This window comes from Ursus americanus, chromosome 7 (assembly GCF_024610735.1).
Source record: "Ursus americanus isolate L20-20 chromosome 7, mUrsAme1.1.p, whole genome shotgun sequence".
NCBI lineage: Eukaryota > Metazoa > Chordata > Mammalia > Carnivora > Ursidae > Ursus > Ursus americanus.
The window spans coordinates 36600308-36626789 of record NC_142133.1 but is presented as its reverse complement, the minus strand read 5'-3'; the positions used below and the strand labels follow the sequence as shown (position 1 = coordinate 36626789).

At 34.3% G+C, this 26482-nt stretch overlaps 1 protein-coding gene across 6 annotated transcripts in view; it reads right to left on the bottom strand.

Moving 5' to 3' along the window:
• Window positions 1-26482, bottom strand: part of ZNF638 (zinc finger protein 638) — a 123832-nt gene that overhangs the window by 10790 nt on the left and 86560 nt on the right. For 5 of the 6 annotated variants that reach the window (XM_045788227.2, XM_045788228.2, XM_045788229.2 and 2 more), the window contains 11 exons: window positions 21839-21889; window positions 19572-19643; window positions 18521-18607; window positions 18185-18253; window positions 17762-17802; window positions 15882-16013; window positions 13912-14040; window positions 12562-12603; window positions 11825-11959; window positions 9905-10030; window positions 4549-4586 (listed from right to left, as the gene is read on the bottom strand). In XM_045788227.2, the coding sequence (XP_045644183.2) occupies window positions 4549-4586; window positions 9905-10030; window positions 11825-11959; window positions 12562-12603; window positions 13912-14040; window positions 15882-16013; window positions 17762-17802; window positions 18185-18253; window positions 18521-18607; window positions 19572-19643; window positions 21839-21889 (922 nt within the window). The remainder of the gene's footprint in view (window positions 1-4548; window positions 4587-9904; window positions 10031-11824; window positions 11960-12561; window positions 12604-13911; window positions 14041-15881; window positions 16014-17761; window positions 17803-18184; window positions 18254-18520; window positions 18608-19571; window positions 19644-21838; window positions 21890-26482) is intronic. The other variant, XM_087863535.1, reaches the window with a different exon arrangement.

The following is a 26482-nucleotide window of genomic DNA, read 5'->3' as shown; positions in this document are numbered from 1 at the left end:
ATCAAACTATGATGAGAATTCAACCATTATAAATAATCCTGTTGATGCCAACTGTTAAGACTTCCTGATGCATTAGTAATAAGCACTAGGAAATCCAGCCAATCGGCATTAGAATGGTTAAGATGTTTTGACACAAATATGTAAGCAATATAAAATTTTAAAAGAGATCCTCCTCCATTGCACTGAAGATTTCTTTTTAGTTCAAAGGAAATAATGACAAAATTATGACCATTAATATAATCCTTATAACCAATTTTTCCTTGTGTCACATTTGCACTAGACATGAGGAGGCTGAACGTGAATCTGAGACATCGCAAATTATTAAGATCTTCCCAACAGAGGTTACTGAAATAATAAAATATGTGTATAGTTCTACAATAAAACTAATAATCCATGCATTGAAATTTAAAATTTTAAGTGAATCTTACCTAAAATGAACAGAAATAGAAACTGGTAGGGAGAAAAGGCTATACTCCTAACCATGTCAACTTTTTTTTTTTTAAGATGTGAGACAGACTTGTTTTTCCCGAGAACTGTATTTCTTGATAACGATACCTAAAAGAAAACTCTCTTTGGAAGTATCTTTTAAATACTCTTTTGGATTTACAGTTAGAGGCAAAACTGATAGAATCACCTTAACATAAGGTAGATGCCTTTGGCTACTTGAGTGAGAAGGTATATATTAAAGAAATCTTTCCGGTTACAGAGAATAAATAACTTAGAATTCCAATACATAATTTAAAGTTTCAAGTAAAATTATTCAGAAGAAATGAAGAAAATACATGGCAAGTACATACAACTGATCTCATTTCATTATGGTCTTCCTAAATCCAAGGTAAACAAAAGTGTGTGTGATTCAGTAATTCAACTCATTTCATTGAGACAGAACAAACTGTTTTTATATTAATGTTCCATAGGTCAGAGGTTATCGTGAAGAATGACATGCAAAATCTTAGCTTCCAAAACCATGTCCAGCATGCTGTCAACACAAATCAAATTTAACAAATATATTCACTTATTAGACCAGAAGCAGCCTGTTAGAGGAAGACACCAGAAAGTGACGCCATATCAACACCTCATCGTAAAGAATATTGGTTTTTTTCCTCCTAGTTCTCAAGGAAGGAGGGGATGAAACATCCTTGATATGCTTCCCAAAGAGTGGCCATAATATTCTTTAGTTAATGCAAGGTGATGCGTATCTGTGTACCGAGATGTTTAGTATTTCAAAACTTTGAAAAAATCAAGTGCTACCATATCAGGGTCTAATCATTTGAACCAAAAAAGTGGTCTTCCCCGCCGAAGATGGTTAATTATTAAACTTCCAAAGAAACACCACTTGATAAAAAGTTATAGAGGCAAAGAGTTTGAGGAATTTATTTAAGTTCAACAGTAGGTAACCATACAGCTTAACCATACACTTATACTCATTTGTATAAGCTTCCTTTGTATGCTGAAAGGGTTTAAAACTTTTTATTCGAAATTATTCACATTCCTCATATTCAAAAATACCAATGGCTGATTTTAAGTGTTTCAAATTCTTAGAATGAGTCACAATAAAACATGCGGCCAAATACGACAAAGATAAGAAGTTCTGACATTCAGTTACAGCAGTTCTGTAAATAATATTTCTCAAATGCGAGCTTTCATTTTTGAATTATGAGACTTACTTCCAACAAGGAATATTAAATTCAAATTCCTGCCTCATTACAGAACTGCACCATTAACCCTAAAGGCTTTGTAAGTTAGGGTTATACAAAAACACCAATCTACTCAGCTAGAAGGATAACAATGGAGATTTTGATTACTGGCTCTAGGATATAGCAAGTCCCTCCCCTTTACCATATTTAAAGTTTGTCAATAGAAAAAGCGATTATCTTTTATACAAAATGAATCACTATGGAGTTCCATACTTCAAACAGAGCATGGACCTACTTGAAAAATAGCTTACTACAATGTTTGTGTGTTTCTGTCTTTTAAAATTACAGTGCTGGGGCGCCTGGGTGACTCAGTTGGTTGAGTGTCTGCCTTCGGCTCAGGTCATGATCCCGGAGTTCTGGGATCGAGCCCCACATCAGGCTCCCCGCTCAGTGGGGAGTGTACCTCTCCCTCTGTCCTTTACCCTCTTGTGCACTCTCTAGCTTAAATAAATAAAATCATAAATAAAAAATAAATAATAAATAAATAAAATTACAGTGCTTTCCTCACAGAATTCATTTACCAAAAATTAATATCTAGTTTTCTGGCTAATATGGGGAAAAGTCTCCATGTTCATCAGGTTAGCCTGAAAAGTCCATCTGAGGTGTCAATTATGTAAAATTATTAACACCGGAGTCAAAAAAAACACCCAGTCTTTTAGATATCAAAGGAATACACAGCCATATTTTGAGAAATGCACAAAAAAGAAATAGGGAAGGCATTCGGGATATAGATATCTAATTTCCACCCCTGACCCACTTCCATCCCTCCATAATAACAGGGTTTCAAAACTCAAAACAAGCTGGGTGTGAGAACAAAGGTTAACAACACCATATCCTACACTTTCTGAGAAACTTTAGACTGCAACTTAACAATACTGAAGATTAGTATTTATTTAAGAGGGCAACTGGGTACTTCTCAACATTGTTAATGGGTTGGTGAAAACTGCACCTAGGATTCTTATTTGTAGCGTTAATCACATGGTAAGTAAATACAGTTTACATGGGAGGGGATAAGAACAGGCAAAATGTAGAATATTATTAATATATCCATAGGAGATTTCCTTTAAATAGGAAATATATTTAAAGACTTTACACTAATTATAAACAAAAGCATCACATTCATGATGAATCAGCACCTGCAAGTGCTTCAAAAACAAAAACAACGAGCACCAGTATTTTCCCAGGATCAGTTTACTCCAATAAAGAAATGTGAGGTATTCAGGCCCCATCCTGCGTCTTTTTTCCTAACGTCATATAAGTCAGAAAAAACTGACTGCAAAATGGAAATTATTAGTACTAGAATTTTAAAAATTAATTTTGTAAGATTACCATAATAGACAACTATCTGTAAACTCCTCAAGAAGAAATCTTTGACTAGAAAGTCAAGATAATGAGAGGAAAAAAATGACCAGAACACAGACAATAGCTGTTCTTGCAGACCTTAAACTATGTCAAATGAAATCTATAAAATGAGATTCATTTATAAAATCAATTTTTGAAAGAGCCTACTCACTTAGCCAGAGTTACTGTGGCCAAACCACAGGTCCATCTACGTTACATGTAGCATTACCAACTTATTGCCCTTCGTGGGCTTTTATAGCGAACAGTGCTGTTGGTATACTTCTTGGACATATGAACAGAATTGGTATGATGGTGTACAACGTAAAAAAAAGTCTGTGCTGGCATATACAGGAAATCTAATTGCTTAAAGTTACCACCATATTTTAAAACACTCTTAATCATCTTTATCATTTAAAAGCCTCATATAAGAATTACTAAGAAAAATCCATAAGACATCCTGATTTTCAGGCATCTTAAAATTAGTACATCAAATAAAACAAACTTTCCATATTTAAACACTTTCAAAATGCTCTTTCAAACTGATAAGCTCTTACTACATTGACTAACAAATAAGAGCAAATCACTTAGTATTAAAGAGGGAAAGGAATTCTAAACCAGTGATTCCCAATGAAGAGCAGTAAAAAGAAGGTTATTAATTGGTGGGGCAAAGCTGATTCATCATGAATGTGATGCTTTTGTTTATAATTGGTGTAAAGTCTTTAAATAAATTTCCTATTTAAAGGAAATCTCCTATGGATATATTAATAATATTCTACATTTTGCCTGTTCTCATCCCCTCCCATATAAACTTTCAGGACGAAAAAGTTACTAAGAAGAGGGTGTACTATACGTGGTCAGAACAAGACTGTGAGTCACTAGTTCGTGTATACATTGAAGAACAAGTTCCCATCTTTCATCCAAGCTTTCATACATTATTTTGCTTTATAAATATCCTTTCCCCCACTCCAGCTGTCTTCGGAAAGTAAATACATACTGAATACCTTCTTTTTGGTTTTATGTCCATGAAATTTTAAAAGATTATACAAAATGATTAAAATTTTATTACTGTGTTTAACTACTGTGGAACAGAAAAAACTAACAAGAATGTAATGCTGATAACGGAGTCGAGTTGTTCAAGAGTCTAGCAAAACATTTCATAAAGAAGTCATATTTATGTATTTAATTCAAACTGTGTTTACAAATTTAGTTTTTCTAAAAAATTAGTAAATATCTGAAAGAGACTAAAAAACCAAACAAAACGCTTGGTTGAACAGTCAAAAAAAAAAAAAAACCTCATAAACACGCGCACGCACACACACACACCCTCCATAACATTCATATATATATATATATACACACACACACACACACACACACACACACACACACACAAAATGGATATGAGAGCTACAAACACTTTGCTACAAGTGAACAATTATCATAAAATACAAAAACAAAATTCAGTAATTAAATACTATGCAAAAATGTTAGCCAACTTAAAGCAACATACCTTTCTTTTCCTAGTTCTGGGTCTTTGTCAGCTTGAGCCTGTAACACAATTCCATTATTTCATTAGAGACTATTTTACTGGATTTCAAATATTTAACCCATCAATGCAATGTTTTCAGTTCTTAAAATCTAAGCTAAAAAAACAAGACCACATCTTAAAAATATATCAAAACAGTTTTTAGTGTCCACATAACTATCAGGTTCTAAAATTATTTTCTCGTTAGATAAAGAGCCCTAGTTAGGTGATAGAGAATAACTGACACACAGCAATTAATGAGAAAAAAGTCTCCTTAACATTGATAAAAATAAGAAACTCTTTGGACGCCTGGGTAGCACAGTTGCTTGAGCATCCGACTCTTGGTTTTGGCTCAGGTCATGATCTCAGGGTCCTGAGATCAAGCCCCACATTCAGGTACTACGCTCAGCTGCGAGTCTGCTTGAGATTCTCTCAGCCCCTCTCCCTCTGGCCCTCCTCCCCTGGGTGCACACGCTCTCTAAAATAAATAAATATAATCTTTAAAAAAAAAAAGAAACTTTTTTTAACGTTAAAAGCTTGGAAATACTGCTTTTTTTCAAGAATACAAACAAAATCAACCAAGCAACATCTTCACTGTGCAATTACTATTTAAAAAGACTTCTATTTATAAGGGAGATTAGGGGACTTAAAAAGCTTTCTAATCAAAACACCTAGAAGTGCTGAACAAAATTTAACAATCCCTTTTTTTTAAGTGGGCTCCACACCCGCCCAATACGGAGCTTGAACTCACAACCCTGAGGATCAAGACCTGAGCTGAAATCATGAATCAGATGTTGAAACTGACTGAGACACCCAGGCACCCCTAACAATAATCCTTTTAAACATATATCTGAACCACCAAAAAATCAATGTCCTAGGACCCAAAATGGAAGAATTAAAATTCAATGCCTATGCACCAAGCACCAGTCCAGGCACTAGACACATCAGTGAACAAAACAGCAAAAACTGTCAGTTCTTTACATCTTATACTAGGTGTAGGCTTTTTCTCCAGGAATCATGTGTGTTCTGAGCTGAAAATTATCTTTCTTTAGATATATTAAAAACTGAAAATTATACTTCAAAGAAACTGAATAATGTGCTTAGAGAGGATTTCTGGTGTGGGTGACGGGAGTCCCAGAGTAAAGGCCTTCTTTACTGGGGCATTTTGTTGGGTATTCAGTCTACACTCTAATGATACATAACCAAAATTAAAGATGACAGTTGATAAGCCCCATCCATAGCATTTACAATCAGTCTTCCCATTCATGGGAAAAGCTTTTTTGGGGGGTGGGGGCGCCTATATGACAGCAGAGGAAATCTATACCAGATACCTGCATTAGCTAATTTGCTTCTTTATTCATAAATAAATACACAACAGAGAGAAAGATAAGGACACAAAATCAACTGAAGATATTTCAGATAATGAAATACTCCACAAAATCAGTATAGGTGCTACCTCCTGAAAGAACATTAAAATTTGAAGAGAAGAAATAATCAAAGAAATAATAAGAGGAAGACCTTCTTTAGGTGAAGGAGTACACTAATCTTTATAAATTCACTGAGTGCTCTAAAGCAGGATTTATGAATAAGTCCCAAACCAAGATAAAACCTAGCTCACTGGGCTAGCCATACTGATCCTCCTTGGAGTCCCTGAATCATCAAATCTGTCCTTAAGGACTTAGCACTTGCCCTTCAGTTTAAAAACCTCCTCTCCTTGTTACTGTAGAGCTTGCTCTCTTGCTTTGCTCAGGTCTCAAATAACTATTCCTCAGGACTATTGCTGCCACTCTAAAATATACATTCCCCCCATCCGTTACTCTCTATCCTTTTGATTGGTCTCCATAACACTTCATAGCATTTTTTTAACCATCTGACATTGTGTGTGTGTGTGTTTGTGTACACATAGAATCTTTTTATAGTCCCTCTTCTCCACTAAAATATAAGCTCCTTGAGGACTAGGACCTCAACTCCTCTGTTTATCAATGTCATCCAATGTCTAAAACAGTGCTGGTATAGGAAAGGAATCAGACAGGTATTTGTTTAATGAACCAATCAAAAAATGCTTAAAGTTTTCAAAGGAAAAAAACAAAATACATAATGATATGATTAGATCCAGCCTTCTCAGCGTGCCTGGGTAGCTCAGTGTCTGCCTTCAGCTCAGGTCATGATGCCAGGGTCCTGGGATCAAGCCCTTCATCAGGCTCCCTGCTCGGTGGGGAGCCTGCTTCTCCCTCTGCCTCTGCCACTACCCCTGCTTGTGTTCTCTCTCGCGCAAATAAATAAAATCTTAAAAAAAAAAAAAAAAAAAAAAGAATCAGCCTTCTTAACAACACAGGTTAAGGGGCGCCTGACTGGTTCAGCAGGTAGAGCATGCAACTCTTAATCTTGGGGTTGTGAATCTGAGCCCCATGTTGGGTGAAGAGATTTATTTAAAACAAAACAAACAAAAAAACTAATACAGGTTAAGAAAAACAATGAAAGGAACAACAAGCTGAGCACAGACTTCTCCATCTAGACAAACTATCAATGAAATATATAAGAGCAAAATAAAGTCAATTTCAGGGATTCAGAAAGTTTACTGTCCACACATACTTTCTGGGGGAAAATTATTGATGATGTAATCTAACAAACAGAAAAGAAATCCAAGAGAAGAGGAGATACAGAATCCAAGAACAGAAATAACTCAGAAGAGCAATAAAAGGAAAATAAAGGTGTACAGTTGCTTTATGAAACATGGCCATAAATTTAGAACAGGGAGCTTTAACAAGAGAGTAGATTCCATTCAACAAATAGTAATTAGTGGCCTGAGTAACATGAAGACAGTCTTCCCTTTTCCTCTCAACAACAACCGCCCTACCAGAATTGTACAGGAAAGCCATAATCCAAACACTGAAGAAAACAAGAACAGCATCATTTTGAAGAATGAATGGGGATATAAGAAAGTGACCTTCAAGTATACAAGTTATGGACAGATACTGTGTTTCCTTCTTTATAGACCCAAGCTCATACTATCGAATTCTATAGTATCTTCTTCTTCATCAAGATATCAAAAATACAGATATTATTTTCAGTACTTAGAATCAAGCCTTCATGCTTCATATGCAGAGTAACTATATTTATACAACTAAAAGTTGCACTATATACCTGCATAATAATATTGTAGGTAAAAAAATGAATGGGGGGGTATCAAAGAATAATATAAGGATGTTACTTAATTAGTTCACTATACATGTGGTAAATTAAAAACTTATTTAAAAAATTTGGGGACAGGATTTATTTTCATTTCTTAATCTAGTTTAGGAGGCTTTCATTACTTGTCATATAGACCATTATAATACCCTGAAATTGGTCTACCTGCTTCAACCATCTATTTACTATTTGTTAAATGAATATAATGGACACCATGTAACATGATCAAGATTATCTTATCAGGTGTGAGGCTAAGTCTACAGTAAAACAATGGTTTTTCAATTTAATAAGCTATAAGAATAAGGTTCTAAGTAAAAGCCTGGGAAGTAAAGTATCATTCGGGTAGACGTTTTCTATAATCATTTGTTTCATTTTAAGTCTAAAAATTTGGGACTGTATTCTTAGAAGAAAAATTTCTATATCATCAGTGTTGACTGTAACTCTGAACAAAGTAATAACTTCGAAATATCAAAACAGGGGCGCCTGGGTGGCACAGCGGTTAAGCGTCTGCCTTCGGCTCAGGGCGTGATCCCGGCGTTATGGGATCGAACCCCACATCAGGCTCTTCCGCTATGAGCCTGCTTCTTCCTCTCCCACTCCCCCTGCTTGTGTTCCCTCTCTCACTGGCTGTTTCTATCTCTGTCAAATAAATAAATAAAATCTTTAAAAGAAAAAAAAACCGAAATATCAAAACAACAAATTTTTAAAAATACCATGTTCTGTTAAGAAAAAAAAATGCTAAAAACTTTCAAATTTTTTCTGAAATTATCAGGTTAAACAAGCCACTCAAATTTGTGCTGAAATCAGTACCTATCATGGGTGCCTGGGTGGCTTAGTCAGTTAAGCGTCCAACTCTTGTTTTCCACTCAGGTCATAATCTCAGGGTCATGAGATGGAGCCCCATGTTGGGCTCCATGCTCAGCAGGGAGTCTACTTGAGGATTTTTCTTTCTTCCCTACCCTCAGGCCCTCCCCCCCATTCTGTCTCTCTAAAATAATAAATCTTAAAAAAAAACCCAGTACCTATCAATGATGCATTTACTTATAGATCCTTTATTTAATTTGGTTTTAGATGGTGGAATTTTCTTTTTCTTGAGCTAGCACAAGATTTTTAGCATACTAATAAACAAAAAACATGCAGACACCAAATACAGGTCCCATTATTTACCTCCTGTTATAGAGACACAATGAAGCATTAGAAAGAGAAAACATCTGAGTTTGAATTTAATTCTTTCAAAGGTGGATAAGTTTTCATACATGTATTATTACTGTGTAAGCCAATAATCTGTAAACTCTTATGTCTTATACAAGAGTTTATATTAGAGAAAAGAATAAGTAAACTTTTTTTTTAAGATTTTATTTATTTATTTATTTGACAGAGAGAGACAGCCAGCGAGAGAGGGAACACAAGCAGGGGGAGTGGGAGAGGAAGAAGCAGGCTCCCAGAGGAAGAGCCTGACATGGGGCTCGATCCCAGGACTCGGGGATCACACCCTGAGCCGAAGGCAGACGCCCAACGACTGAGCCACCCAGGCGCCCCAAGAATAAGTAAACTTCTTAAGCCAAATGGCCAAAATGGACTCAAAGTAGATTCTGCACTCTGGAGAGAATCATGATCATGTTACATATATGGAATCATTCTACATATATGTCCATTAACAGGTATCAGAATGAATATACTGCATTTTTCAAAATTATTCAATTTATTGTAATTTAGACAAATTTATACTGCTCCATAAACCATGAAAATTGTAGTAGTGATTGCAACACGAATTTTTAAAAGGAAGAATACCTAAACTCAGTACCAGTTTGGCTACTCTCCAAGAATAATTCTTTTTTTTTTTTTTTAAAGATTTTATTTATTTATTTGACAGAGATAGAGACAGCCAGAGAGAGGGGGAACACAAGCAGGGGGAGTGGGAGAGGAAGAAGCAGGCTCCCAGCGGAGGAGCCTGATGTGGGGCTCGATCCCGTAACGCCGGGATCACGCCCTGAGCCGAAGGCAGACGCTTAACCGCTGTGCCACCCAGGCGCCCCTCTCCAAGAATAATTCTTGCAATTTCCTTCAGAGTACACCTTCTAGCTTTAGAAGAATGACCTTTACACTTTCTTCATTTTCTAAAAGCACAAAAGTTGATAGAAAATAATCTTACCTCTGATGAGTCCATTTTTGGAGATAATGTACAGGTCAAAACATGGTCACCTATGTTCTGTGGATTTTGTTTCAGAAAACTATACATTGACTGAGCAGATTCGGGACTATCTAACTGAAGAATTGCCTTTGGAGAAGATAAAAAAAAAAAAATACATTAAGTAGTTCCTTAAAAAAACTAAAATAGAATTACCATATGATCCAGGAATTCCACTTTGTGGTATTTACCCCAAAGAACTGTGTTATTCACAATAGTCAAAAGGTAGAGCAAACTAAGTATCTATCAACGGATGAGTAGATAAACAAAACGTTGTATATGCATACAATGGATTATTATTCAGCTTTAAAAAGGAAGATAATTCTAGCATGTTACAATATATGCTGGAAGACATTAAGCTAAGTGCAATAAGCCAATCACAAAAGATCAAATATTGTATGATTCCACTTATAATATGAGATAGCTAAAGTAGTCAAATTCGTAGAGACAGAAAGTACAGTGGTAGAATGCTGGTTGTCAGGGGCTAGGAAGAGAGGCACAGAGGAATTACTGTTTAACGGACAGGGAGTTTCAGTTTGGGAAGATAAAAAAAAAAGTTCTGGAGATGGACTGCGGTGACGATTGTATAACAACATGAATATACTCAATGCCACTGAATGGACACTTAAACATGGTTAGAACAGTAAATTTAGTTATATGCATTTTAAAAAATTTTTTAATTTTTCTAAATAGATACATTTTTCTTCCAGACTTCCAAATGTGATTACAAAGGTGAAGTTAATCTTCACTTCAAAGGAAACAAGAGAAAACAATCCTTAAAATGTTGCAAAGTCCAGGTAAAATGGAAAAGTATGATAGGTATTTTTAAGAAATTAAAAAAATACCTACCAGAAGATTAAACATATCTAAAGTAAAAGTTCAAAATTCCTTATACCATCTGTCATCTCCCTTCCCTCCTATGTCACACTATTTCTAAAGTATCAAACATGCTCCATGTATCAGTTAGAAGCATATCAAAGAAATTAGTATCTACCTCTGGTGAATTAGGTACTTTTTCTGAAACAATGTCAACTTTGTTATGAAATCCTACCTTTCTAGGTAATATGTAGTTGCTCAAAATCTAATTTTACTAGACAAGTATCTGAATTAAATATTAAACACAGAGGGCATAGAAAAAGTAAAGACGTTAACAATTTCTTTTAAAGAAGGAAACCAAACCCCTAAGGGATGATCATTTTATATTTCTTTCCATATAACTAAACAAAAAGACCTAACTCTCTATGTGCTTTATGGCTGGAAGGAACTTTAGAAAGTATCTGGTAACACCTTTTTCATTTTACAAATAAGAACCAACCAAAATTTTAAGTCAACTCAGCCAAGGTCACAAAGGTAGTTAAGGCTAGATGAACTCAAGTCTAAACTTTCCCATAAGATAATGCTCTTTGCACATATTACCTTTCTCCCTTGTGCAAGTTTTATTCCATTAAAACTAGGAGTTCTCGGGCACTTGAGTAGCTCAACCGGTTACATGTCCAACTCTTGATTTCAGCTCAGGTCAGGATTTCAGGGTCATGGGATCAAGCCTTATGGCAGGCTCCCCACTCAGTGGGGACTCTGCTTGAGATTCTCCCTCTCCCTCTTCCCCTCCCTCTGCTTGCTCACTCTCTCAAAATAAATAAATATATCAATCTTTAAAAAAAAAAAAAAACCACTAGGAGTTCAGAGGAGAAAATCATCATCTCTTCCTTGTTATTATAGCCCAGGAGAAAATATGCTGATCTATCATAATTCTGATAAGAAATAATGTTTATAGGTGCTTCAGTTCAGAAGATGGATTAAAAGTCACAAACCCAAAGAGCACAGGGTTCAGTCATATTCTATTCTCTACAGAACATATAGGTAAAACAGGAGGGACCTCATTACCTTGTTTTTATTACTCATGAATACGTGGTGAGCCACTTTTCCAAACTGAAGTCCAACACAAAGCACACACTGAAGTCCATCTTCTGGTAAGTTATCAAGATGTACAAATCGATTATAAATTTTATCTATATTTGCCTGTAGTTTTTTTTAAGAGACAGCACAGAAAAAGAGAAACACAGCTGAAGTATCAAACTATAAAACACAGATTAACAGTAATTTAATTTTTCAGAGGTCAGATGATACCCTCTCCCAAGAGTAAGAAAATGACTATGTGAGTGAAGACAGTGAGATCTTAGTTTTAGATTTCAGTAATCAATGAAACAATATACTAAAATAAGAAGTATAATCTTTCTTCTATCAACATAATATGTACCCAAAATACTTTATACCTAAGCCACTTAATATGGCTCCAGTATCTAGAAAATATTTCCATTAAGGATTACCATGACCCTTTATTTCTTATTTTTGCCAAGAGAAGATCCATCTGATATTTTCATCACCTCAGTATTTTATTTTTTTATTTACATTCAATTAATTAACATATAGTGTATTATTAGTTTCAGAGGTACAGTTCAGTGATTGATCAGTTGCATGTAACACCCAGTGCTCATTACATCACATGCCCTCACCGTCACCTCAATATTTTAAGATGAGTAGTCTTTTATTTGTAACAGGTGAATAACCAATATTTCCATCAATTAAACAAGTGTACAAAAGCATTTAAATGCAAAACTTACCTCTGGATCGTTTTCTTTAATCAAGGTTGTAAATATAGCTTCCTAGAAAGACAAAACAGAGGGAAAGTGGGAGATGTAAGTCTTCCTCATTCATATATTTATTTAGTCAGGATTTATAATAAAATAATCTATATGAATCAGCATTAAGCACTATTTCATAAAATGAGAAGTCAGCAAAAGTTTTATTCCTTCTAAAAAATCTTTCCGTCTTCCTAAACAAATTATTCAATTCCTATCTTAATACACTTTAATTCTTCCTATTCCCCTTAAGCATATTAAAGATTAATAAGGTGGTGTCAGGGGAGGACATTCAAATTCATATACAAGGAATAAGAGATTTAACTTAGCAGACAATAAGAGAAGTCAAATTGTAAAACAAAAAGTTAACTAAAGTAGAGGATGAGGAAGAACAGAAATGTAGCCTAGTAAAAAAAAACAAAAAAACCCACCAAAGTACAGAGTATTAAATGTACAGTTATTTAGTACTGTTGATTATAAAGAAGGCTAAGAGTAGCATGAGACAAAAATGTCAGAGCTGGGAAAGGCTAGCTAATGGACGGCTTACCTGCATAGGAAAGGAACTTTATCTTAGGACACTCTGGTTCTTAAAACTTTTTTTTCCCTTTTTAACAATACTGACACATATAAAACAATTCTACCAATTACATCAGAGTGATTCTCAATGGAAGGCTTTCTCAAATAACATGTATTTCCACCTTCCTCTAGAGATTCTAAAAACTGTTTTATGCCTCTTAGCGGTTGATAAATAAATATTTGTATGCCACAAAGAAGTGAAGGGTTTCTAAATCAGTTGTCTTTGAACAGATTTAAATTTTATGTCAGTCTCATTACTTCGTGGAGAAAGATTTTAAGGGAGACAAAACTAAAGGTAGGAGACATGAAGAACTACTTTATAGTTGGAGTTTTCAAGAAACAAAGCAATGATGGACGGGATAAAGAGGGAACAAATTACAGAAATATTTATGATTTGAAATATACAAGACCTATACAAGACTGGTTGTGAGAAAATAGAGAAAAATTAAAGATAACATCTGGGATTCCAGTTTGGAGGACAGATAATGGCAGTAAAATAAGAACAGAGTTGTCTACAGATAGTTTTCAACCTTTTTTCCATTCTGACCTACATGAGGGATTAGATTCCCTCCATATGGAAATAACTCTCAAACACTGGGATTGGAGACTGTGAAGAGACAGGAAGAAGCTTTCTCAATAACTCAGAGAAAATACGTAACCTGAAGACACAAGCTCGAAAGCATAACCAACTACAATAAACCCAATCTAAAACTTTTATAATATTCCAGTAAAAACGACGGCAAGTCTACTATTTACCTCGTCTTTTATATTCATGTTTTCAGGAACCATACTTATTGAGAGTTGATTTCCATCCATTGATATTGGGAAGCAGGTATAAAATTTTACCATAGATTCAGCAGATTTTCTATTTATTTCCATAAATATCTTTTAAAATAGAAAGTACAAGAACAAAAAAATAAATGTCTTTAAGTTACTTTTTCTTGAAAAGAATACTTGAGTCAACTAAATAACTTAGTAAACATTAAGATAAAAAAACGCATTCCTCAGAAAGTGAGGCCAATAGACTCAAAGTATTACAACCACAAGGAAGAAATAATGAATGACTGAACTCATAAGGCAATACTAAAGAGAGAAATAAGAGGGGACATTCTAGTAAATGACATTAAGGAAAATCTTATTTATCTGATTCATCACTGAACCCTTAGTACCTAGAGCGGTATCTAGCATATAGCAGATATTTAATAAATACTTAAATAAATAAATTTAATGACTGAGAAATATGAGAATTGAAAGAACCAAAGAAATGTGTAATGATTACCAAGTTATTTTTAATTTTGTTGTTCTCCTAAAATTATAGTTCCATCATTTTGGTTTTAATTTTCATCCCTGGGTAAATGACTAGTTGAATATTCTTCTCTGTGTCTGATAGCCAGTGAGGTAGAAATCTTCCATATATTTGTTCATAGTTGTAATTCTTTTTTTTTTTAAAGGAATTATCTGTGTTGTTTGCCAATTTATTTATTGAACTTGTAATATTTTATAGTGTAATGAGGATATGAATCTTTGTTTCCCTTTTACACAAATATTTTTAGTTTTTAATTTACATCTTGCTTTATGTTAATAGTAATTCACAAATATTTGTATGACTGAATCTGGTTTTTTCCCACATAAGGTCTAGAAAAGTATTAAATCTCCAAACAGTTGATAATTCTACTCAACTCTAATCAAAACTGGGCAGATAATAATCTACAATTTTCTGTATTTGGATTTCATATTTAACGTATCTACTTAAGCTTTGGTGTATGATGTAAAGTATGAATCTGAATTATTCATTTCCAGATTCCCACAATTTCCCCCATTTCAATGTACTGTCACATAAAAAAATTTTTATTAAAAAATTCCTTTTATTCTTGTCTCTAAGTAAAAACAGCTCTAATGAAATATAATTTATATATCATAAAGTTCACCAGTATAGGTATAGAATTCATTGGTTTTTAGTAACTTACGAAGTCGTGCAACCATTCAAATAATCTACTTTTAACATTATGTGAAACTGCATTTAACTCACTTGTATTCACGCTCTTCTTCTACTCTTGTTTTCTGAAGCACACTGGCTCTGACTACCAGCAAACATATATCCTACTCTGAAAGATCTCTAGCGATCACCAACTCCTTTCTAATGTAAGAACACTACTACTAACCACCGGAATGGTGTTTCCATTATTTAAACCTTCCTGAAATCTCACTTCCTATAAGATACCTCCCACAAGTTGTTTTTATTAATAATATTCTGTTTTGTTTTAAAATTACAAAAGCAGTATGTACTTATTACCAAAAACGTAAAACACACAGATAACCTAGGTTATTCTAAGTACTGATGACATCTTTGTCTGAGAATGGTTACTTCCCATTTGAGTGCAATTGGTAAAACAGCAGGAATACTACTAGTAAAAAAGTGCTATGAAGTTTATAAGTTGTTATAAAACTCTGCATTAACATATTAAAGATTAAAACATTTTCTTTAGACTAAAATTTTGAGCAAAATTTTGACACCTTTAGTAAGCCATCCTCTCCATCATTAAAACTAGGTCAGATGAGAATAACACTAAATATGGGGTATCTGTTTTATATTTTAAAAATCCCTTAGCTTGAGTGGCTTAATTATTTTGAGGTGCTGCTTTTAAACCCTTTCTTTTTAGTTTTGTGAACTTAATGTTTTTCAAAATGTGCTTCAGACAATATGAACAGCTATTATCAACGCTTACCTTTTTATGAGATGATAAAATCAAAATATCCTTTAAACCACCAAATGGTTTTACTAGGTTGTAAACTTCTTCTATAGAATATCCTTTATTAGGCAAATTAGAAATAAGTACCACACACATTTCCTCTGTTTCCTTCAAAACAAATTTAAGAGTTGACATTCAAATTTCTTTAACTGCTTTTGTATTTACTTAAGTTTATGCTGCAGATCATGTTATGTTAGTATTTAAACTGCATTTAATACTAAATCTTATCAATTAAGGCGGCCAGTCTGAACCTTGAAAACAAAATAAAATGCGAATTTCCTCTCTTCAAGAACACAGCATCATTTCAGTCATACCATCTGTCCTCTAGTCAAGGCTTTTAGTTCTCTTTTTCAACCACTGTTTAAAAATACAAGTGTAAGGGGCACCTGGCTGGCTCAGTCAGGGGAGCATGCGACTCTTGATCTTGGGGTGTGAGTTCAAGACCCAAAACTGGGTATAGAGATTTAAAAAAAAAAAAAAAAAAAAACCTAAAAAAAAAAGTAAAAAAATAATAAAATAATAAAAATTAAAATGCTAGTTTATTATTTTTTTTAAAGTGCAAGTTTAAAAACACCAGTTTGTCTCTGACAACAGCTCCTTCATGCACTGCTGCCATTCCTGTGCCATGTGATGCTAACTTCCCCAAGCTCCAAGTCAGAGCATATCCTTTTATCTTGCTGAATAAAATAATCTTTTAGACAAATTTAAAAAGCTTCCCTGGTGCCTTAGAAACCTTTCTCTACAACCCAATCCCCACCACAAAGTAAATACTTTCTGCCTTCTCTTCTTTCAGATCTGTTCTTCAAGAGAACTCTCATCAATGCCAGTTTTTCCTTTTAATGAATTTTGAGAAAATCCCCAAAGGTGTACTATGGTAAACTGGACAACCTGTGACTTTTCTTTTGGAAAAAAAAGCAGGTGGGGGGGAGAGACAGCAAGTTATAATTTTCATAAATCAGTTGAGAATGATTTTTAACTAGCACACCAACTATGTTCATAAATGGTTCCTTTAGAAGTGCTTTAAGTCAATTTATTTGTGCTTTTAAATATTCTTCCTGAAACAAAATAGTTAAGACATACTACTTAGTTACTACTTGAAGAATGAATCTACCAGTCAAAAATAAACTTATTGTTTAGGACTTGAATGATCTCAAGATCTTAACCAGTAAAATCTAAATTAACAAAATATTAATACAGTCATGACAGAGGAAACCACAGAAAAACAGTCGTGTAAGCTTTATGCCCTGCAAATAAAACTTCAAACTCTACTCGCTATTCTAAAAACACAGAGAACTGGTATTCTAAATACTAACTTATCTCCCATTTGCCTCTAAGAAAAAAGAAAAACAGACTTCAGAAAATTCTACTGGTTTTAATTTGACAACCCGTTTTTCTACTCAAAAGCCCATTTTGGCCTAAACTTTTTTTCTTGGTAAAAAGTAAACCTCAAAAACATGTACATTTATTGATAATCTACACTTAAACTTTTGTAACTTACTCTGCATCTCAAACCTTATCTAAAAAGTCACAAATGACAGGGGTGCCTGGGTGGCTCAATTGGTTAAGCCTCTGACTCTGTATTTAGGCTCAGGCCATGGTCTCAGGGTCCTGAGATCCACCCCGGAGCCCACTTAATATTCTTTCTCCCTCTCCCTCAGCCCCTCCCCCACCTCTCTATTTAAAAACAAAAACAAAAACCTAAGGTGAAGCAATAAAACTTAAAAAAAAAAAAAATCACAAATGACAGATTCCTCACCATGCCAATCCTGCACATTTTTTAGTGGGTTTACAGTAAGAAAAATATAGTGTCAAAATTTCCTAAACTTTTAAATAATAAGTAAAATAGAAAAACTGACCTTGTTAACTGGTTCTTTTTCTGTGGCCTCCACAGCAGCTTCTTAAGATACAAAATAAGATAAGAATTCATGCAGACATATCTTATTTACCAAGATCCCTCTTTTCCCACAATGGATTAAATAGTAGCTACATGAAAATGTACACAACTGATAAAAACACTAGAAAATTTAAGAAGGAAATAGCTACAGAAGTAACAACGGCTTTTAAATAATGTTTCATTTTATTTCTTGTAAGAGGAAAACTTCAGAATAATCAAGAAGGTGAAGATCTGAATCATAATATTTTAAATTTCACTTAGGCATGAGCCTGATATTTTAAAAAATATACATGTAATATGACACAAAATTAAAAATCTTATTTTCTTAAAATTTAATTTTCCATCTTTAAACACAAGAGAACAAAATAAAAATTTTTTGACCTACCTGAAATCGTTTCCTTAGCACTATTTTCAGTGGCTTTGACTTCCATATTGGTCTTTATTTCAGAGTTTTCTGCATGAAATAGTCTGCTTTAATAGTCTAGAAAAACACACTAATATAATTACACTAATGAATCTAAACAGGAACTTAAATTAGTTTGTTACTTTAAGTCTCCTTAGACTGACCTGATTTAAGTCAAACCTAATGCAGGCTTTTCTTTGAAAATCAACAAAACAATCCCTTTGAAAATGTAAAGGTATAATTTCAAAATATATCTTAAATGTACACCAAGGAGATCTAAAGAAAGCACTTAAACGAATAAAAGCATTTAAAGCTTACCTGGTACAATCACAGGTTTATTGGTGTCTTTGTTTTTGACAATGCCAGCCTTTTTGCCTTCTAGAGACTTTTTTCCACCAGATTTTGCTTTTAAAAGTAGAAGTGAACAATTATTCTAAGGATCTGCTCAATCATTTCACATGTTTCATACTAATACATTTAAGTAATGTGGTCCAACTTCATTATAAAGGCAGTTCTTTTCCATATAGTTATTATTTCCACTTCTATTTGTTTACCAGTAAGATTAAAAGCAAATTTAAAGGGGCACCTCGGTGGCTCAGTAGGTTAAGCATCTGCCTTTGGCTCAGATCATGATCCCAGGACCCTGGGACTGAGCCTCATACAGGGCTCCCTGCTAAGCTTCTCCCTCTGCCTCCTGCTCGTGCATTTCCTATCTCAAATAAATTAATTTTTTAAAAAAGGAAATAAAAATGAGACACAGTTTCGTTAATGGCCATTAATGGGCCAAAGGTTTATCTTCTATGTGGCAGAAGCATATCATAATCACACAAAATTTTTTTATAATTTCTACAAAGGCTCTTTAAAATTAGCCTGTATAGTAATAAATGGATCATGTTAGTTTCAATATGTTACATTTCTTTCTTTATGGGGGAAATATACTTTTAACAGGGAAAGAAAAATATTTTTGGAGTAACAAACTGAAAAATTTACAAGCTGGGGAAGGTAATATGAAGTGACAATCTCTAAAAAATGAGGAAAATAAAGATTTGTAGGGGGAAGTGGCGGAACAGTCTGTAATTATACAGCTGTCAAAAATGTTTCCTCTGCAAAAATTTATCTGCAATGGCAGACACTGTCAAAGACCAATGTACCAAAACACAGAAGTCCCATTATGTGTCAGGTTTTAAATACCAAAGAAGTATCTACTAAACTTTTCAAGATGTTATTAGATACTATAAATTAATGAATTTAAAACTTGCTTTTGATATTATGTTTATTATATAAACATATATATGTTTATATATATATATATAAAATATGCAGAATTAAGAACAAACTTAATAAATCCTCTCCCTCCCAAAAATCTTACCTGTTTTGATTGAAGCTTTATTACCTTTAGCAGCTACTGTTACCACAGATTTTACAGAACCCGCTGATTTCCCTAAATCACAAAAGCTGTAGTCAAAATTGGTTTATTGTATCAACAATCCCCAAAGAACTTCGTAAAGAGTATGTGTGACAGACTATATTTTATCCAAAACATTAAATATTTTCATCTTTGGGGCACAGGTCATTTTCTAAATCTAGCAATGATGACAATTTCTTCAGGAAAAAAAATATTACTAAAGTAAGAATTCACCTCCCCAGTGGGGTACTTAAAAATAGCATTTGGTTGGGGCGCCTGGGTAGCACAATGGTTAAGCATCTGCCTTCAGCTCAGGGCGTGATCCCAGCGTTCTGGGTTCGAGCCCCACATCAGGCTCCTCCGCTGGGAGCCTGCTTCTTCCTCTCCCACTCCCCCCGCTGTGTTCCCTCTCTCGCTGGCTCTCTCTCTCTCTCTCTGTCAAATAAATAAATAAATAATCTTAAAAAAAATAGCATTCGGGCAAGTTAAATAAATCTCTGAATGTGTGGATCAACTAGGAAGCAAAATTACTAACTGCAAGGATATAAAAACAGTCCCATAATGCTTTTAATGGTTCCATAAACAGTTATAATTAGGGTCTCCCAGCCCAAGCTTCCTTGGCTCCCAGCTGACTGAAAAGTATTCAAGAACACCTTCATCATGGTTAAGCCACATAAAGCCTGTTCTGACTCATTCCCAGTGGGCTCTATGTGAATAGAACTATTGAAATTGCTCTGACCCTTCTTTGTACATACGCATCTGTTACTCTTGCTTATTTTCAAAGATAATGTATAAAGACTGTGATCATCAAAGTGTCACTGAAAAGATCACCAGAGAATAAAATCCCCTTCTATTCAGAAAGCAACATGAGGTTTAGCTCTGAAAATTAGGACTCATTAACAACTAGCAAGGCTGCATTATGAGGAAAAAGCTCAGAATCAGAAGTCAGTAGATCCAAGTTGAACTCTAAATTAAACTGTGAAGTCTTGGGGCATGAATCAATTTCTGTGCACATCTGCCCATTTGTAAACAAGGACAGCGACTGCTACAATTACTTAGGAGGACCCTCATAAGAACATGACTATGCTTTTGAAAAATTATCATATAAATAAAATTACTGACATGCACAAAAATCAACTGAAATAGTTTACAAATTCACCCTTCATATCCGAAGACAGACCGTAACCTTTGCTCAAAAAGATTAATACCAATCCTTACAGAGTATCACCTAACCAGTCATTTCTTAGTCAATTCCAAGTTTGGACACACTGCTTGTGTCACACTGAGCCCCAAAGGGTCCTTAAGTATTTCTTTCACTAACCCTATATTATTACAAGTCAATTCACTTTATTACTTCTAGCTAGGCACCAAAACTTAAGGAAAAAATATGGAGAATTAACTTCCCAACACAGTTAAGAGGTGGCTAAGCAGCTTTAACACCTATTTCCCCCCAAATCTCTACCAGAATTCCCATCAACTTACTATCAAAGTAATATCAAACTATTTACTAAATAAATGCATCTTCAAAACAAGATTTCTAGCTTCCCCTGACCCCCTCAAATTACTGCTTCGAAGAAACTACTATATGAAAATTCTGGATCTGCCACTAACAATGGTATTTACCAATGCAAAAGCTGCTTCCTTTCTACCATTACAGAGAAGATAATTTAATATATTATCTCTATCCACTTAAAAAGATGACCCTAAACTAACCAGCATTTAGCAGAAATGAGCAGTAGGAAGGATAATGCTAGAGGAAGGAAAAAAAATAATTACTTTAAAACCCACGAGGGGAGTCTGGGTGGCTCAGTCAGTTAAGCATCCGGCTCTTGATCTCAGCTCAGGTCTTGATCTCAGGGTTGTGAGTTCAAGCCTGGCATTGGAGCCTACTTAAAACAAACAAACAACAAAAAAACCCCACTAAAGTCTGTAAACAACTGAAAAGAAAATACAGTTTTGCTGTTTATTATCTGCACTATTTTACAAAAGTAAGCAAGCAGAGAGACCTCAATAAAAGAGAAAGAGGAATTATCTAATTTTGATAATTACTACAAAGAAGGATCATTACCTAGTAAGTCTTCTTTCTCAGAATTTCTAAATGGCTATAAATTAAAAAAAATCAGTATACGCCCAGCACATACTTTGTCACATGAAAGCCAAAACTACTGTTATATACTTCTTAAGTAATTTAAAGTTAACTAATATGTCTAGAATTCTAGTAAAAAACATACCTGAAGACTTGTTGACTTTGGCTCCAGATGTCTTGGCCTGTCCAGTTTTGGCTAGTAAGAAAACATATCAATGACACATTACAAATAATATCATTTAGATTTAAGGAAGAGCTAACCTGGCAATGACTGAAAAAACACTGTAAAAAAACATCCTTATACTCATCTCTGTATGCTTGTGGAACTATATAGGTAAATTCTGAGACATGTAGTTGCTGAGACAAAAGGAAAAGATTTAAATTTTACCAATATTAAATCGTCCTACATGAAGACTGTACCAACTGATATTCCCATCAATAGCACATGACAGTGGGTCTTCCAGTTTCCACACACAGTAGATAAGGGACATTATTAATCAAACTGAGATGGACACTGGTACAGATTAATTTTTATTTTTTAATCAGGAGTAAAACTGTGTTGATTTTCACATGTTTAATTCAACACTATATCTTTCTCTGTGATCTGCTATTCTTAATATCTGCCCATTTATCTTTTGGGTTGTTGAGGTTTCTCTTATTTATTAAGAGATCATTATATATTAAGAAAATTCATCTATATCACATAGATAACAATTTATTTAAAGTTATGCAAAATATTTATGTAAAAATACTTTTTATGTAATCAAGTATTTTCCTGATAGGGCAGGATACTCTCACTCTGCAATTAAAACCAAACCAAATTCTCCACATTTTCTTTCAATACTTTTAATTACCACCTTCTGTATCATGATCCATCTGTGATTTATTCTGTCATTAAAATGTTTTACTTTTACAAAGTGACCAGGTAATTTAATGAATAATTGATCTTTTCCTTGCTAATTTAAAATATTACCATAATTATTTACTGATGTTCCATATGTTCTGGGAACTACCTCTGGACTCTCTCTCTCCTACTGATCCTTTGTCTGTTTGTGCAACACGTAACATGAACTATTTTGAATCTTTACTTCCATAATGTATTTTAATATCTGTTAGTGTTAGTCTGTCCTAACTACTCAATCTTACTGGCAGTTTTACTGGGTTCCTAACATTTATATTAATGTAAGAAAAAAAGGCACATTATAATGGTGAGAAGCTTTCTATCAAAGAATGAGCTGTTTTCTCCCATAGCATTACTTTATGCCTTGCAGTAGTATTTTTAAATTTTCTTTTCAGAGCTTTTACCCTTATTATTTTAAATGTAATATTTTATTAGATTACATGTAAGTGGTTATTCTTTCTACATAACAAAACAGTTGAAACCCTATATTAATTTAGAAAATTAAGGTGGCTAATTAGGTTTAATAGCATTTCAGTAGACTCTCTTGGGTTTTCCATTATACATACACATTTGCAAATACTAATGTTGAGTCATACTTTCCAATTTTTATGCCTCTTGACTTGCACTGGCTAGTGGCTATTAGTTTCAGGACAATATTTATGTTCATTCACAGAACTGATGAGTATCCCTTCTTTTGTCCCTAACATTAATGTTAAGGAACACTTCTAATCTCATTAGTAAGCACATGCTGGCTTTTGACTTGATGTATGTATATGTTCATATGTATATAAGCAAAAGTATTTATAAATACATATAAACACACTATCATATTAAGGAAGTAGTTACCTACTTTAAGAATTTTTTTTTGATGCTAGGAATGGATGTTGAATTTTACCAAATATCCTCAGCATTTACCTTTCCTCTACTTAATATGGTGAACTGAATTTAAAAAATTTTCTATTGAAACACTTTTATATTTCTGATGTGATCTCTTCTTGGGCACAGCATTATTAACCACTTAATGTGCTCCCAGCTTCTATATGCTAAAATTTTACTTAAAAAATATTACACCAAAAAAAAATTTTTACATCAATATTTGTAAGTGAAATTGTTCTATAATTTAACTACGACCACTTTATCAGCATTTCAAAACATTTAACTTTTTGAGATACCTGTAAATTCACAAGGCGTTGTAAGAAATAATCAGGAGAAGTCCCATACCCTTCACCCAGTTTCCCCTAATGGTAATATTTTGCGTAACTACATACTATGTTACAGACAGGAAACTGACATTAACACAATCTACCAACATTTCCACAGTTCTACCCACACTCATTAATGTATACTAAGTGCTATGAAATTTTTTCATATATGTGTAGAACGCTATGACCATCAATCACAGTACAGAATAGTTCCATCACAAGGATCCTTCCTCTACTTACAGCAACAGCCACCTGCCTCCCTCCTCTTCAACCCAACAACCACTATCTATTCTCTATCTCTATAACTTTATCATTTCAACAATGTTATATAAATGAAAGTTTTCATTTTTTTGAGACTTTTTTTCTTTTTTTTTAAAGATTTTATTTATTTATGTGACAGAGAGACAGCCAGCAAGAGAGGGAACACAGCAGGGGAGTGGGAGAGGAAGAAGCAGGCTCCCAGCGGAGGAGCCCGATGTGGGACTCGATCCCGGAACGCCAGGATCACGCCCTGAGCCAAAGGCAGACGCTTAACGACTGCGCTACCCAGGCGCCCCTGAGATTTTTTTCATTCAGCATAATTCCTCTGCAATCCATCCAAGTGTTCCATCTATCAATAATTTGTTCCTTTTTATTGCCAACTAGTATTCCATGCTACAGATACATCACGGTTTAACCATTCACCCACTCAAGGACATGTGCCTTGTTCCCAGTTTTTGGCTACTGCAAAATAAAGATGCTAAAAATATTCATGTACTGGTATTTGCGTGAATGGTTTTGTGTAAATGTAATTCATCTATCTAGGATAAATGCCCAAAGAGTGTAATTGCTGGGTCCTATGGTAAGCACATGCTTAGTTTTGTTGAAAAACTGCAATACTCAGGGTGCCTGGCTGGCTCAGTTGATACAGCATGCAGCTTTTGATCTTAAGGTTGATCACGCTGAGTTTATTTATTTAAGTAATCTCTACTACACCAGACCCACGTTGAGTGTAGTACAGATTACTTAAATAAATAAACTTAAAAAAAAAAAAACCCAACCCTGCAATATTCTTTTCTGTACCATTTTAAATTCCCAACATCAACGTACAAGTTTCTGCATATCTTCAATAACATTTGGTGTTACTATTTTCTTAGTTTATCCTTTCTGATAGGCATACAGTGTCTGTCAGCATTCAATGTCCATATTAACCTGCTTTTTCCTGTTTCCCTTCTCTCCACCCCCTTTTTAAAGAAAATATTCCATTCCTCTGAATGCCATGGAATAGCTGAAATAGAACTAGATTTATTACTTCCTTAAAAGTTTGGTGGAATTCGTATGTGGGAACTATGTGGGCAGAATGCTTTAATTGGGGGAAATAAAGGACTTAAAGAAAGTCACTTAAAAAATGTTTAATTCCAGTGTAGTTAACATACAGTGTCATATTAGTTTCAGGTGTATGTATAATACAGAAGTTCCATATATTACTCAGTGCTCACCAAGATAAGTGTACTCTAATCCTCTTCACCTATTTCACCCATCCCCTCACAACACCTCCCCTCTGGTAACCATCTGTTTGTTCTCTATAGTCAAGGGTCTGTTTTTTGGTTTGTCTCTCTTTTTTTCCATTTGTTCGTGTCTTGTTCCCTAAAAGTAAGTTATTTTCATCTGGGAATTGGAAAGTATAAAGAATAAGATACATTTACTTAAAAAAAAAAAAGGAACCAATAAAATCTTATAGAAAAAAAATCATTAAATTAAGGATGACAAATCAGAAAATTCTGGCTACGTTTTCCCATGGGTTCAGTTAAAACAATACAAACTTAGTTTGAGCGCCCACTGTATTCTTCCTCCTACAAATATTTATTCATTAACCCTTACACTACATTACATGTTAAGGGATGGAAAAATAAAACTACAAATATTCCCTTACCCAGCCAAGTGAAAGAGAGACTTACGAACAAACTACTAATACCAAATGACTCAATGTACTCAGTATTACTAGAAGGGAAATGGGAGCTTCTAATTGCCTAGGTGAGTCAGGAAAGGTACCACAAAGAAATTACATCTGAGATGGGCCTTTAAAGCACAAACTAGAATTTGCTCCACCACCACCCCAAAAAAGGAGTCTTTTTTTTTTTTTTAAGATTTTATTTATTAATTTGACAGACAGAGAGACAGCCAGTGAGAGAGGGAACACAAGCAGGGGGAGTGGGAGAGGAAGAAGCAGGCTCCTGGCAGAGAAGCCTGATGTGGGGCTCGATCCCAGAACGCTGGGATCACGTGCTGAGCCGAAGGCAGACGCTTAACGACTGCGCCACCCAGGCGCCCCCAAAAAAGGAGTCTTAAATAACTTTCTATCTTCGGTACCTTGCACAAGGCCTGGCACCTACTAAGTAGGTTACTAAAGTAAACTGGAATTCAGACAATTCCAAACAAATGGACAGCATAAATAAAGGTGACAAGACATTAAAAAGTGATCTGGGACAAAGGGTAAATAAAGGGTCATTTATTCAATGCTAAGGAATTTGGACTTACTCCTGTGGGTCACTAAGAGTAGAATGATCAGATCTGCCTTAAAGAGATCTCAGAGCAACAGCATGAATAATGAAGCAGAGTGTGGAATAAAAATACCAGTGAGGAGGCTATCCTCAAAATTCAAATATGAATCAATTAGAACAGTTACAGGTGTGATGAAGCAAAGGCA